We start from the raw sequence: 16,444 nt of genomic DNA on the forward strand, positions 1-16,444 counted from the left end.
CAGGGTGATATATATAGAAGGATATATGAGTCTCCTCCTCCTGCAGGGTGATATTGTCGTGCGGTAATAACTCAATTATGAATTATGAATTGTGGTCATAAAAATTATTAATTATGAAAAATTTAAAATTATGAAATTTATAAAAATCTCATAATTTTATGACCTGGTGAATTGTAGACAAAGCCAATCAATACAATGCACATCTGAGTCCGACTATTTCCTAAGATATTAACAAGTTCTTTTAATGACGGGATGACATTAACGCTTAAAGGGGCTCTAGAAAGTTAAACAGATTTGTAAATTACTTCTATTAAAAAAAATCTTAATCCTTTCAGTACTTATGAGCTTCTCAAGTTAAGGTTATTCTTTTCTGTCTAATTCCTCTCTGATGACACGTGTCTCGGGAACCGCCCAGTTTAGAAAAGGTTTACTATGGGGATTTGCTTCTAAACTGGGCGGTTCCCGAGACACGTGTCATCAGAGAGCACTTAGACAAAAAAGAACAACCTTAACTTCAGAAGCTCATAAATACTGAAAGGATTAAGATTTTTTAATAAAAGTAATTTACAAATCTGTTTAACTTTCTGGAGCCAGTTAATATATATAAAAAAAAGTTTTTTTCCTGGATAACCCCTTTAAGGATGTAGTTTTGCAATATACAATAATACACAGGTATTCTAAAGTATGCAGATTTATTGGTTATAAGATTATAAACATAAATGAATAATAAACACAATGATATATGCAAATGAATATCAATTAGATACTAGTAAACAGTATGTTTGTTAATTCGCTACATATAGTAGAACAATACATGTGAGTAGTAAGTAACTTGTTACAATAAACAAAAGCTACCAGGTTAGAATATCATATAATAAAACTGTTACATATCACTCTATTCAGAGGAACCCCATGATATCAAGATGGGTAATATCTAATCATAGACATCAAAATGGAATGCTAAATACACTCCCTGCCCCCTTCTAACCAACTACAAATCACATGACTCCATGAATGGGAAAATCCATCTAAGAATATAAACATGGAAGAACTATGATATACTTCTGCCCCATTCTGGACTATTTTCTATACATTATCTTGGTAAGACATTAAGACAATTAGCAGAGATATATGATCTTGCTCTATATTTTAGGAGGAAGAACTTGAAACAAGTTTCCTGTGTGGGAAATATATTTATAACACCTAGGTTGGCGAGTAGGAATTCTATCAATGTCTAAGCAATTATTTAATGCTTTGATAGATTATGAGTCTTGATTCTTCTGCAGGTAAAATGAAGTTTCACAATATTCTAAAACTATAATCTCAATATCGAGATAATTAATTATTTTATTAGTTTATTCACCAATCTAAATGGTATAAATCCATCCACATTTTCCCAATTAGTCTTAATTAAATGGAATACCATTTTTGTGTCTCTTACCAAAACTTTGTTAGAATCTTACTTCTGCTCTGAGGAACACTGAACGGTCCATCTCATCGTCTGGGACAGCCATTGGGTCGGTACCGTTTGATCATTCTGGCTTGCAGGGATCTCACATGGCTTTCATGGCTTCCATCTTGTGGATCTCTTTGTCTTTTGTGTTCTGTAGAGTACAACCCTCAGCACAGAGAGTCTCCTGTCACCAGTTCCCAGTTAGAGCAGTTGAATTCAGACTTCTGTAACATCTGGTTTACCAGACTTTTTAATTAGTTAGACACTATCGTAAATTGGAATTCCCCAATGAATGTAGGTTGGGCTTGTACATATGGTAATGACTATGACATCATTATACTACCCAGAATGCATTGAGCACATCACCCATAATGCCTTTCCTGTGGTGTAATGTCGCCTACCCATCCACTAGGGCTTGCTGTTGCATGAGCAATTAGCATCATTACCATTAAGGGTTAACTGTCAATAATTGGTCTTAAACCCAAATTCCACACTTGATTGATGGAACCATAATTAACAATTCAGGGATTACTTTTGACATCTATTAGTAATCAAACCCTGGATTCTCATAGACACAGTCTCTCCAATTAGATATTTCAATTTATTTGAAGAGATAAGATTTTGATGTAGGTCTTTCACAGATGTGAATGTTTAGAGAATGTAACCAGACCCCTTATCAGTCTCTAATCTAAACACCATAAATAACTAAGTAGACATCTAAATATTCTACTCCCAGACTTGCATTTGAATAGAAGAACTTATTCTATTCTATTAGAATTATTGTGGTCTTATTTAGAACATACACAAAATGGCTGACATCATGCTCTTATGCTATGAAACATATTAAAACATAGTGATTCATTTAGGGATATATATATAGAAGGGGCTATGAGTCTCCTCCTCCTGCAGGGGGATATATATAGAAGGAGCTATGAGTCTCCTCCCCCTGCAGTGTGATATATATAGAAGGAGCTATGAGTCTCCTCCTCCTGCAGGGTGATGTATATAGAAGGAGCTATGAGTCTCCTCCTCCTGCAGGGTGATATATATATATAGAAGGAGATATGAGTCTCCTCCTCCTGCAGGGTGATATATATAGAAGGAGCTATGAGTCTCCTCCTCCTGCAGGGTGATATATATAGAAGGAGCTATGAGTCTCCTCCCCCTGTAGGGTGATATATATAGAAGGTGCTATGAGACTCCTCCCCCTGCAGGGTAATATATATAGAAGGAGCTATGAGTCTCCTCCTCCTGCAGGGTGATACAGATAAATCTATGGGTCTGCCCCTCCCCGTTTTGGGTGTCTCTGTCCACCATTGCTCTCACCCCTCTACCTTGCTGATGTAGTGACCTTTGCCCTCTGTCTCCTTTATTTCAGGGTCGTCATGTTAAGACGGGTCAGCTGGCCGCCATCAAGGTCATGGATGTTACGGAGGTGAGGACTCCTGTTGGGTGATATTTGGGGTGATTTGTAGAGGTCATCTGATGCCCACATCCTGCGGTGTCTTCTTGCTCTATAATAATGTGTGACTATATGGCGCCATTATGTGTTTTGTGTTTCCCTCGTGCAGGATGAAGAGGAGGAGATCAAGCAGGAAATTAACATGTTGAAGAAGTATTCACATCACCGCAACATCGCAACGTATTATGGAGCCTTCATTAAGAAGAGCCCACCCGGAAATGACGACCAGCTATGGGTGAGAGCAGCGCTGAAGCATGAGGTCTCATGAAGGCTATATTATTTATGACCTGCAGGGGGCGGGGACTGTGATTACTGGGGTTAATGAGGGAAGGACTCTGCTGTGATTACTGGGGATAATGAGGGAAGGACTCTGCTGTGATTACTGGGGGTAATGAGGGAAGGACTCTGCTGTGATTACTGGGGTTAATGAGGGAAGGACTCTGCTGTGATTACTGGGGATAATAAGGGAAGGACTCTGCTGTGATTACTGGGGGTAATGAGGGAAGGACTCTGCTGTGATTACTGGGGTTAATGAGGGAAGGACTCTGCTGTGATTACTGGGGTAATGAGGGGAAGGACTCTGCTGTGATTACTGGGGTAATGAGGGAAGGACTCTGCTGTGATTACTGGGGGTAATGAGGGAAGGACTCTGCTGTGATTACTGGGGGTAATGAGGGGGAGGACTATGCTGTGATTACTGGGGTAATGAGGGAAGGACTCTGCTGTGATTACTGGGGGTAATGAGGGAAGGACTCTGCTGTGATTACTGGCGATATGAGGGAAGGACTCTGCTGTGATTACTGGGGATAATGAGGGGAGGACTCTGCTGTGATTACTGGGGGTAATGAGGGAAGGACCCTTCTGTGATTACTGGGGGTAATGAGGGAAGGACTCTGCTGTGATTGCTGGGGGTAATGAGTGAAGGACTTTGCTGTGATTACTGGGGGTAATGAGGGAAGGACTCTGCTGTGATTACTGGGGGTAATGAGGGAAGGACCCTGCTTTGATTACTGGGGTAATGAAGGAAGGACTTTGCTGTGATTACTGGGGGTAATGAGGGAAGGACTCTGCTGTGATTACTGGGGTTAATGAGGGAAGGACTCTGCTGTGATTACTGGGGATAATGAGGGAAGGACTCTGCTGTGATTACTGGGGGTAATGAGGGAAGGACTCTGCTGTGATTACTGGGGTTAATGAGGGAAGGACTCTGCTGTGATTACTGGGGATAATAAGGGAAGGACTCTGCTGTGATTACTGGGGGTAATGAGGGAAGGATTCTACTGTGATTACTGGGGATATGAGGGAAGGACTCTGCTGTGATTACTGGGGGTAATGAGGGGAAGGACTCTGCTGTGATTACTGGGGATATGAGGGAAGGACTCTGCTGTGATTACTGGGGATATGAGGGAAGTACTCTGTTGTGATTACTGGGGATATGAGGGAAGGACTCTGCTGTGATTACTGGGGTAATGAGGGAAGGACTCTGCTGTGATTATTGGTGGTAATGAGGGAAGGACTCTGCTGTGATTACTGGAGATATGAAGGAAGGACTCTGCTGTGATTACTGGGGATATGAGGGAAGGACTCTGCTGTGATTACTGGGGGTATGAGGGAAGGACTCTGCTGTGATTACTGGGGGTAATGAGGGAAGGACTCTGCTGTGATTACTGGGGGTAATGAGGGAAGGACTCTGCTGTGATTACTGGGGATAATAAGGGAAGGACTCTGCTGTGATTACTGGGGGTAATGAGGGAAGGACTCTGCTGTGATTACTGGGGTTAATGAGGGAAGGACTCTGCTGTGATTACTGGGGTAATGAGGGGAAGGACTCTGCTGTGATTACTGGGGTAATGAGGGAAGGACTCTGCTGTGATTACTGGGGGTAATGAGGGAAGGACTCTGCTGTGATTACTGGGGGTAATGAGGGGGAGGACTATGCTGTGATTACTGGGGTAATGAGGGAAGGACTCTGCTGTGATTACTGGGGGTAATGAGGGAAGGACTCTGCTGTGATTACTGGCGATATGAGGGAAGGACTCTGCTGTGATTACTGGGGGTAATGAGGGGAGGACTCTGCTGTGATTACTGGGGGTAATGAGGGAAGGACCCTTCTGTGATTACTGGGGGTAATGAGGGAAGGACCCTGCTGTGATTACTGGGGTAATGAAGGAAGGACTTTGCTGTGATTACTGGGGGTATGAGGGAAGGACTCTGCTGTGATTACTGGGGGTATGAGGGAAGGACTCTGCTGTGATTACTGGGGGTAATAAGGGAAGGACTCTGCTGTGATTACTGGGGATATGAGGGAAGGACTCTGCTGTGATTACTGGGGGTATGAGGGAAGGACTCTGCTGTGATTACTGGAGATATGAAGGAAGGACTCTGCTGTGATTACTGGGGGTAATAAGGGAAGGACTCTGCTGTGATTACTGGGGGTAATGAGGGAAGGATTCTACTGTGATTACTGGGGATATGAGGGAAGGACTCTGCTGTGATTACTGGGGGTAATGAGGGGAAGGACTCTGCTGTGATTACTGGGGATATGAGGGAAGGACTCTGCTGTGATTACTGGGGATATGAGGGAAGGACTCTGTTGTGATTACTGGGGATATGAGGGAAGGACTCTGCTGTGATTACTGGGGTAATGAGGGAAGGACTCTGCTGTGATTATTGGTGGTAATGAGGGAAGGACTCTGCTGTGATTACTGGAGATATGAAGGAAGGACTCTGCTGTGATTACTGGGGATATGAGGGAAGGACTCTGCTGTGATTACTGGGGGTATGAGGGAAGGACTCTGCTGTGATTACTGGGGGTAATGAGGGAAGGACTCTGCTGTGATTACTGGAGATATGAAGGAAGGACTCTGCTGTGATTACTGGGGATATGAGGGAAGGACTCTGCTGTGATTACTGGGGATATGAGGGAAGGACTCTGCTGTGATTACTGGGGGTAATGAGGGGAAGGACTCTGCTGTGATTACTGGGGGTAATGAGGGAAGGACTCTGCTGTGATTACTGGGGGTAATGAGGGAAGGACTCTTCTGTGATTACTGGGGATATGAGGGATGGACTCTGCTGCGATTACTGGGGGTAATGAGGGAAGGACTCTGCTGTGATTACTGGGGGTAATGAGGGAAGGACTCTTCTGTGATTACTGGGGGTAATGAGGGAAGGACTCTGCTGCGATTACTGGGGGTAATGAGGGAAGGACTCTGCTGCGATTACTGGGGGTAATGAGGGAAGGACTCTGCTGTGATTACTGGGGGTAATGAGGGAAGGACTCTGCTGTGATTACTGGGGGTAATGAGGGAAGGACTCTGCTGTGATTACTGGGGGTAATGAGGGAAGGACTCTGCTGTGATTACTGGGGGTAATGAGGGAAGGACTCTGCTGTGATTACTGGGGATAATAAGGGAAGGACTCTGCTGTGATTACTGGGGGTAATGAGGGAAGGACTCTGCTGTGATTACTGGGGTTAATGAGGGAAGGACTCTGCTGTGATTACTGGGGTAATGAGGGGAAGGACTCTGCTGTGATTACTGGGGGTAATGAGGGGAAGGACTCTGCTGTGATTACTGGGGTAATGAGGGAAGGACTCTGCTGTGATTACTGGGGTAATGAGGGAAGGACTCTGCTGTGATTACTGGGGTAATGAGGGAAGGACTCTGCTGTGATTACTGGGGGTAATGAGGGAAGGAATCTGCTGTGATTACTGGGGGTAATGAGGGAAGGACTCTGCTGTGATTACTGGGGGTAATGAGGGAAGGACTCTGCTGTGATTACTGGGGTAATGAGGGAAGGACTCTGCTGTGATTACTGGGGGTAATAAGGGAAGGACTCTGCTGTGATTACTGGGGGTAATGAGGGGATGACTCTGCTGTGATTACTGGGGGTAATGAGGGAAGGACTCTGCTGTGATTACTGGGGGTAATGAGGGGATGACTCTGCTGTGATTACTGGGGGTAATGAGGGGAAGGACTCTGCTGTGATTACTGGGGTAATGAGGGAAGGACTCTGCTGTGATTACTGGGGTAATGAGGGAAGGACTCTGCTGTGATTACTGGGGTAATGAGGGAAGGACTCTGCTGTGATTACTGGGGTAATGAGGGAAGGACTCTGCTGTGATTACTGGGGTAATGAGGGAAGGACTCTGCTGTGATTACTGGGGATATGAGTGAGGACTCTGCTGTGATTACTGGGGTAATGAGGGAAGGACTCTGCTGTGATTACTGGGGTAATGAGGGAAGAACTCTGCTGTGATTACTGGGGGTAAGGAGGGAAGGAATCTGCTGTGATTACTGGGGGTAATGAGGGAAGGACTCTGCTGTGATTACTGGGGTAATGAGGGAAGGACTCTGCTGTGATTACTGGGAGTAATAATGGAAGTACTCTGCTGTGATTACTGGGGGTAATAAGGGAAGGACTCTGCTGTGATTACTGGGGGTAATGAGGGGATGGCTCTGCTGTGATTACTGGGTAATGAGGGAAGGACTCTGCTGTGATTACTGGGGTAATGAGGGAAGGACTCTGCTGTGATTACTGGGGTAATGAGGGAAGGACTCTGCTGTGATTACTGGGGTAATGAGGGAAGGACTCTGCTGTGATTACTGGGGGTAATGAGGGAAGGAATCTGCTGTGATTACTGGGGGTAATGAGGGAAGGACTCTGCTGTGATTACTGGGGGTAATAAGGGAAGGACTCTGCTGTGATTACTGGGGGTAATGAGGGGGAGGACTCTGCTGTGATTACTGGGGGTAATGAGGGGAAGGACTCTGCTGTGATTACTGGGGTAATGAGGGAAGGACTCTGCTGTGATTACTGGGGGTAATAAGGGAAGGACTCTGCTGTGATTACTGGGGTAATGAGGGAAGGACTCTGCTGTGATTACTGGGGGTAATGAGGGAAGGACCCTGCTGTGATTACTGGGGGTAATGAGGGAAGGACTCTGCTGTGATTACTGGGGTAATGAGGGAAGGACTCTGCTGTGATTACTGGGGGTAATAAGGGAAGGACTCTGCTGTGATTACTGGGGGTAATGAGGGGATGACTCTGCTGTGATTACTGGGGGTAATGAGGGAAGGACTCTGCTGTGATTACTGGGGGTAATGAGGGGATGACTCTGCTGTGATTACTGGGGGTAATGAGGGGAAGGACTCTGCTGTGATTACTGGGGTAATGAGGGAAGGACTCTGCTGTGATTACTGGGGTAATGAGGGAAGGACTCTGCTGTGATTACTGGGGTAATGAGGGAAGGACTCTGCTGTGATTACTGGGGTAATGAGGGAAGGACTCTGCTGTGATTACTGGGGTAATGAGGGAAGGACTCTGCTGTGATTACTGGGGATATGAGTGAGGACTCTGCTGTGATTACTGGGGTAATGAGGGAAGGACTCTGCTGTGATTACTGGGGTAATGAGGGAAGAACTCTGCTGTGATTACTGGGGGTAATGAGGGAAGGAATCTGCTGTGATTACTGGGGGTAATGAGGGAAGGACTCTGCTGTGATTACTGGGGTAATGAGGGAAGGACTCTGCTGTGATTACTGGGAGTAATAATGGAAGTACTCTGCTGTGATTACTGGGGGTAATAAGGGAAGGACTCTGCTGTGATTACTGGGGGTAATGAGGGGATGGCTCTGCTGTGATTACTGGGTAATGAGGGAAGGACTCTGCTGTGATTACTGGGGTAATGAGGGAAGGACTCTGCTGTGATTACTGGGGTAATGAGGGAAGGACTCTGCTGTGATTACTGGGGTAATGAGGGAAGGACTCTGCTGTGATTACTGGGGGTAATGAGGGAAGGAATCTGCTGTGATTACTGGGGGTAATGAGGGAAGGACTCTGCTGTGATTACTGGGGGTAATAAGGGAAGGACTCTGCTGTGATTACTGGGGGTAATGAGGGGGAGGACTCTGCTGTGATTACTGGGGGTAATGAGGGGAAGGACTCTGCTGTGATTACTGGGGTAATGAGGGAAGGACTCTGCTGTGATTACTGGGGGTAATAAGGGAAGGACTCTGCTGTGATTACTGGGGTAATGAGGGAAGGACTCTGCTGTGATTACTGGGGGTAATGAGGGAAGGACTCTGCTGTGAATATAGGGGAAGACTCCACTAGGGAGCATGCTCAGTAGTCACTTCTTCTGTCTTCCCGCAGCTGGTGATGGAGTTCTGTGGAGCCGGATCAGTCACCGATCTGGTGAAAAACACCAAAGGAAACGCTCTGAAGGAGGACTGCATCGCCTACATCTGCCGGGAAATCCTGCGGGTGAGATCTGTCACCGGGCATGTGGGAGGCTTCTAACCTTATGGTCACATCTCTGAGGGATTGTGCGGGGGCAGTTTATGTGTAACTGTGATCGGGCTGATACCCATGTGTACCCACTGGCTGCCGCTCCTCTTAGGCTACACTTCCACTGAGGTTTTTGCACTGCGTTTTTTTAGGCTTAAAAATGCCAGAAAAACTGCCACTGTTTTTCCCTGCATTTTGGCATTTTTTCCGGTGTTTTTACTGGCATTTTTACCTGTGTGAAATGTAGCCTTTTTTTTTTCAAAACTGGGTACCCGGAGGAAAAAAAAAAAGATGCAGTATGCATGGAGAAAAATGAATTAAACTATTTCTTTTTTTTTTTTTTTTTTTTTTTTTTATAAACAAAATTTTTATAAATTTTTCATAGTGTGTATGTGTGTTTCACTTTTTGTTTTCTCTTTTTTTTTTTTTTTTTCTGCATTTTTTAGGTAGTACAGCAAAAACGCCAAGAAAGCGCAGTGTTGGTTTTAACTTTGGCGTTTTGGCCGGCGGTTTTTATTCTTTCTTGGACTTTAGCGATCCAAAAAAGTGATGGAGATACCTTTAAAAATGTACAATAAAAATGTAGTGTTTGTGTGTTTTTCACAATTTTTTTTTTTTTTTTTTTAGGTAGTACTACTACTCCCAGCATGGAACACATGATGGGAGTAGTAGTTCCTGTACTAATAGAAAGATCGCCCCGGGTGTCACTCCTGACACCTGCTGCAATCTTCCTGTATAATGTATAGATGCGGCGGCCGCTCTCCTATGGTCCCCTGCACTGCTGTATATATCATATATACACATATTCATATTTCCCACAGAGAGTTATGATTGGCTGGAACCATCTGGCCAATCACAGCTCTCTGTGGCAAATATGACTAGGTGTATATATACAACAGTGCAGGGGACCATAGAAGAGCTGCCGCTGCATCTATATACTATACAGGATCGCAACGGGCCTGCGGCGATCTGTCAATTAGTACAGGGACTACTACTCCCATCATGTGTTCCATGCTGGGAGTAGTAGTACTACCTAAAAAAAAATAAACAAAATAGTGAAAAACACACAAACACTACATTTTTATTGTACATTTTTAAGGTATCTCCATCACTTTTTTGGATCGCTAAAGTCCAAGAAAGAATAAAAACCGCCGGCCAAAACGCCAAAGTTAAAACCAACACTGCGCTTTTCTTGGCGTTTTTGCTCCCCCATAGACTTCTACGGGAGGAAAACGCCACGATTTCAGGGCAAAAATCCAGCCTCTGAGCCCGAAATTGCTGAAAAAACACAAAAAGGATTTAAAAAAAACAAAACGCCAAACTGAAAAACGCCAAGTGGATCTGACATTTTGCAGTTTACTATTGACTTGCAGCTAACATCTGGAGGCGGCGTTTTTTTTGCAAAAAAAAAAAAAAAAAAAAGGTTTGCGGGAAAATTGGCTTTTTTTTTTTTTTTGTTTAACAGAGTTTTTGGGGAAAAAAAATCCTCAGTGGAATTCCCGCCTTACGGTGTCCGGTCACCCCGCTCCCGCAGTGCTGAGCAGCGGGATCGGACACCCTAATCTGTAACTATATATGGCAGTGTTTCCCAACCAGGGTGCCTCCAGGTGTTGCGAAACTACAACTCCCAGCATGCCTGGACAGCCTTTGGCTGTCCAGGCATGCTGGGAGTTGTAGTTTCGAAACATCTGGAGGCACCCTGGATGGGAAACGCTGATATATGGGGGTGTATGTCCTGGTAACCGCTCCCGTCACCCGCAGGGTCTCTCTCACCTTCACGCTCACAAAGTCATCCACCGAGACATCAAGGGGCAGAACGTGCTGCTGACTGAGAACGCCGAGGTGAAGCTGGGTGAGTAGAGGGGTGAGGAGGGTGATACCACCCCCCAAATGTCCTCTGCTCCTCCACCTCTCACCACATTCTCTCTCTTCTCTTTTACGTTATGTAGTTGATTTTGGCGTCAGCGCCCAGCTAGACCGCACCGTGGGGAGAAGGAACACCTTCATAGGCACACCCTACTGGATGGCACCGGAGGTCATCGCCTGTGATGAGAACCCAGATGCCACATACGACTACAGGGTACGAGAAGATTAATGCGTGTCACCCTGCAGAGGGAGGAGCCAACTAATCTAGATCACCCTGCAGAGGGAGGAGCCAACTAATCTAGATCACCCTGCAGAGGGAGGAGCCAACTAATCTAGATCACCCTGCAGAGGGAGGAGCCAACTAATCTAGATCACCCTGCAGAGGGAGGAGCCAACTAATCTAGATCACCCTGCAGAGGGAGGAGCCAACTAATCTAGATCACCCTGCAGAGGGAGGAGCCAACTAATCTAGGTCACCCTGCAGAGGGAGGAGCCAACTAATCTAGCTCACCCTGCAGGAGGAGGAGACTCATAGCTCCATCTATATGTATCACCCTGCAGGAGGAGGAGACTCATATATCCTTCTATATATATCACCCTGCAGGAGGAGGAGACTCATATATCCTTCTATATATATCACCCTGCAGGAGGAGGAGACTCATAGCTCCATCTATATGTATCACCCTGCAGGAGGAGGAGACTCATAGCTCCTTCTATATATATATATCACCCTGCAGGAGGAGGAGACTCATAGCTCCTTCTATATATAGATCACCCTGCAGGAGGAGGAGACTCATATATCCTTCTATATATATATCACCCTGCAGGAGGAGGAGACTCATAGCTCCTTCTATATATATATCACCCTGCAGGAGGAGGAGACTCATAGCTCCTTCTATCTATGTCACCCTGCAGGAGGAGGAGACTCATAGCTCCTTCTATATATATATATATATCACCCTGCAGGAGGAGGAGACTCATAGCTCCTTCTATATATATCACCCTGCAGGAGGAGGAGACTCATATATCCTTCTATATATATATCACCCTGCAGGAGGAGGAGACTCATATATCCTTCTATATATATCACCCTGCAGGAGGAGGAGACTCATAGCTCCTTCTATATATATCACCCTGCAGGAGGAGGAGACTCATAGCTCCTTCTATATATATCACCCTACTGGAGGAGGAGACTCATATATCCTTCTATATATATCACCCTGCAGGAGGAGGAGACTCATAGATCCTTCCATATATATATATCACCCTGCAGGAGGAAGAGACTCATAGCTCCTTCCATATATATCACCCTGCAGGAGGAAGAGACTCATATATCCTTCTATATATTTCACCCTGCAGGAGGAGGAGACTCATAGCTCCTTCTATATATATCACCCTGCAGGAGGAGGAGACTCATAGCTCCTTCCATATATATCACCCTGCAGGAGGAGGAGACTCATATATCCTTCTATATATATCACCCTGCAGGAGGAGGAGACTCATATATCCTTCTATATATATCACCCTGCAGGAGGAGGAGACTCATATATCCTATATATATCACCCTGCAGGAGGAGGAGACTCATAGCTCCTTCTATATGTATCACCCTGCAGGAGGAGGAGACTAATAGCTCCTTCTATATATATCACCCTGCAGGAGGAGGAGACTCATATATCCTTCTATATATATCACCCTGCAGGAGGAGGAGACTCATAGCCCCTTCTATATATATCACCCTGCAGGAGGAGGAGACTCATAGCCCCTTCTATATATATATCACCCTGCAGGAGGAGGAGACTCATAGCTCCTTCTATATATATATATATATATATCACCCTGCAGGAGGAGGAGACTTATAGCTCCTTCTATATATATCACCCTGCAGGAGGAGGAGACTCATATATCCTTCTATATATATCACCCTGCAGGAGGTGGAGACTCATAGCTCCTTCTATATATATCACCCTGCAGGAGGAGGAGACTCATAGATCCTTCTATATATATATCACCCTGCAGGAGGAGGACACTCATAGCTCCTTCTATATATATATATATATATATATATATATATCACCCTGCAGGAGGAGGAGACTTATAGCTCCTTCTATATATATCACCCTGCAGGAGGAGGAGACTCATATATCCTTCTATATATATCACCCTGCAGTAGGAGGAGACTCATAGCTCCTTCTATATATATCACCCTGCAGGAGGAGGAGACTCATATATCCTTCTATATATATCACCCTGCAGTAGGAGGAGACTCATAGCTCCTTCCATATATATCACCCTGCAGGAGGAGGAGACTCATATATCCTTCTATATATATCACCCTGCAGGAGGAGGAGACTCATAGATCCTTCTATATATATCACCCTGCAGGAGGAGGAGACTCATAGATCCTTCTATATATATATATCACCCTGCAGGAGGTGGAGACTCATAGCTCCTTCTATATATATATATCACCCTACAGGAGGAGGAGACTCATAGCTCCTTCTATATATATATCACCCTGCAGGAGGAGGAGACTCATAGATCCTTCTATATATATCACCCTGCAGGAGGAGGAGACTCATAGCTCCTTCTATATATATATCACCCTGCAGGAGGAGGAGACTCATAGCTCCTTCTATATATATCACCCTGCAGGAGGAGAAGACTCATAGCTCCTATATATATCACCCTGCAGGAGGAGAAGACTCATAGCTCCTTCTATATATATCACCCTGCAGGAGGAGGAGACTCATAGCTCCTTCTATATATATCACCCTGCAGGAGGAGGAGACTCATATATCCTTCTATATATATCACCCTGCAGGAGGAGGAGACTCATATATCCTTCTATATATATCACCCTGCAGGAGGAGGAGACTCATAGCTCCTTCTATATATATCACCCTGCAGGAGGAGGAGACTCATAGCTCCTTCTATCTGTATCACCCTGCAGGAGGAGGAGACTCATAGCTCCTTCTATATATATCACCCTGCAGGAGGAGGAGGCTCATAGCTCCTTCTATATATATCACCCTGCAGGAGGAGGAGACTCACAGATCCTTCTATATATATCACCCTGCAGGAGGAGGAGACTCATAGCTCCTTCTATATATATATATCACCCTGCAGGAGGAGGAGACTCATAGCTCCTTCTATATATATAAATCACCCTGCAGGAGGAGGAGACTCATAGCTCCTTCTATATATATATATCACCCTGCAGGAGGAGGAGACTCATAGCTCCTTCTATATATATCACCCTGCAGGAGGAGGAGACTCATAGCCCCTTCCCATTTGCCTGTATCACCCATATAGGGTGTTAATCATAGTTGTAACCTTCTTTCTCTCTCTACAGAGTGACATTTGGTCTCTGGGTATCACCGCTATAGAGATGGCAGAGGGCGCACCACGTGAGTTCTGTTCTCAATGTTATTACAGCTCCCGTCCATTATAAATCCCCTGTCGGTGTCTTACATTAAGAGCTTTGTAGTAATGGAGCGTTCCTGCTGAATGGGCAGTAGTGGGAGACCTGATGGGATGGATTCTCTTATGATGTTTTATCTAGAGCCCATCATGGATTGTGTGTGGGTCGTACATCGAAGTTTTTTTCTGGTCCAGAGTCTGAAACGGCCAAATCTGTTTTACTTTTACTAATTTATAGAGAATATTAATATGACCCTGTGACCCGTGTGAGTGCCTTGGGCTGAAACCAGGGCAGTCAGTGAGCTTAGCTACCACAGGATAGCTTCAAAAGGGGCTTCATGGTTAGGTGTCAGTACACTAGTCCTCTGGTGATGGTAGGTCAGGTGTCAGTACACTCGTCCTCAGGTGATGGTAGGTTAGTTGTCAGTACACTCGTCCTCAGGTGATGATAGGTTAGGTGTCAGTACACTCGTCCTCAGGTGATGATAGGTTAGGTGTCAGTACTCACGGCCTCTGGTGATGGTAGGTTAGGTGTCAGTACTCACGGCCTCTGGTGATGGTAGGTTAGGTGTCAGTACACTCGTCCTCAGGTGATGGTAGGTTAGGTGTCAGTACTCACGGCCTCTGGTGATGGTAGGTTAGGTGTCAGTACACTCGTCCTCAGGTGATGGTAGGTTAGGTGTCAGTACACTCGTCCTCTGGTGATGATAGGTTAGTTGTCAGTACACTCGTCCTCTGGTGATGGTAGGTTAGGTGTCAGTACTCACGGCCTCTGGTGATGGTAGGTTAGGTGTCGGTACACTCGTCCTCTGATGTTAGGTGTCAGTACACTCGTCTTCTGGTGATGGTAGTCAGGTGTCAGTACACTCGTCCTCAGGTGATGATAGGTTAGGTGTCAGTACACTCGTCCTCTGGTGATGATAGGTTAGGTGTCAGTATACTCGTCCTCTGGTGATGGTAGGTTAGGTGTCAGTACTCACGGCCTCTGGTGATGGTAGGTTAGGTGTCAGTACACTCGTCCTCAGGTGATGGTAGGTTAGGTGTCAGTACTCACGGCCTCTGGTGATGGTAGGTTAGGTGTCAGTACACTCGTCCTCTGGTGATGGTAGGTTAGGTGTCAGTACTCACGGCCTCTGGTGATGGTAGGTTAGGTGTCAGTACACTCGTCCTCTGGTGATGGTGGGTTAATCTTCAGTACACTCGTCCTCTGGTGATGGTGGGTTAGGTATCGGTACTCTCGTCCTCTGGTGATGGTAGGTTAGGTGTCAGTACACTCATCCTCTGGTGATGGTAGGTTAGGTGTCAGTACTCATGGCCTTAGGTGATGGTAGGTTAGGTGTCAGTACACTTGTCCTCTGGTGATGATAGGTTAGGTGTCTGTACCCTCGTCCTCTGGTGATGGTAGGTTAGGTGTCTTTACACTCTTCCTCTGGTGATGGTAGGTTAGGGGTCAGTTCACTCGTCCTCTGGTGATGGTAGGTTAGGTGTCAGTTCTCTCATCCTCTGGTGATGGTAGGTTACTTGTCAGTACACTCTTACTCTGGTGATGGTGGTTAGGTGTCAATACACTCGACCTCTGATGATGGTAGTTTAGGTGTCAGTACACTTGTTCTCTGGTGATGGTGGGTTGGTCTTTAGTACGCTCGTCCTCTGGTGATGGTGGGTTGGTCTTTAGTACTCTCGTCCTCTGGTGATGGTGGGTTGGTCTTCAGTACACTCGTCCTCTGGTGATGGTGGGTTGGTCTTCAGTACACTCGTCCTCTGGTGATCGTGGGTTTGTCTTCAGTACACTCGTCCTCTGGTGGGTTTGTCTTCAGTACACTCGTCCTCTGGTGATGGTGGGTTTGTCTTCCGTACACTTGTCCTCTGGTGATGGTGGGTTGGTATTCGGTACACTCGTCCTCTGGTGATGGTGGGTTGGTATTCAGTACACTCGTCCTCTGGTGATGGTG

At 45.7% G+C, this 16,444-nt stretch overlaps 1 protein-coding gene across 6 annotated transcripts in view; it reads left to right on the forward strand.

Annotated features, from left to right (window-relative positions):
* Positions 1 to 16,444, forward strand: part of MINK1 (misshapen like kinase 1) — a gene marked incomplete at its 5' end in the record, with an annotated part of 96,832 nt that overhangs the window by 9,360 nt on the left and 71,028 nt on the right. For all 6 annotated transcript variants that reach the window (XM_056570040.1, XM_056570043.1, XM_056570046.1 and 3 more), the window contains 6 exon segments: positions 2,832 to 2,888; positions 3,025 to 3,150; positions 9,071 to 9,181; positions 10,967 to 11,057; positions 11,155 to 11,285; positions 14,425 to 14,479. In XM_056570040.1, coding sequence (XP_056426015.1) covers positions 2,832 to 2,888; positions 3,025 to 3,150; positions 9,071 to 9,181; positions 10,967 to 11,057; positions 11,155 to 11,285; positions 14,425 to 14,479 — 571 coding nt within the window.

This window comes from Hyla sarda, chromosome 4 (assembly GCF_029499605.1).
Source record: "Hyla sarda isolate aHylSar1 chromosome 4, aHylSar1.hap1, whole genome shotgun sequence".
Classification (NCBI taxonomy): Eukaryota; Metazoa; Chordata; class Amphibia; order Anura; family Hylidae; genus Hyla; species Hyla sarda.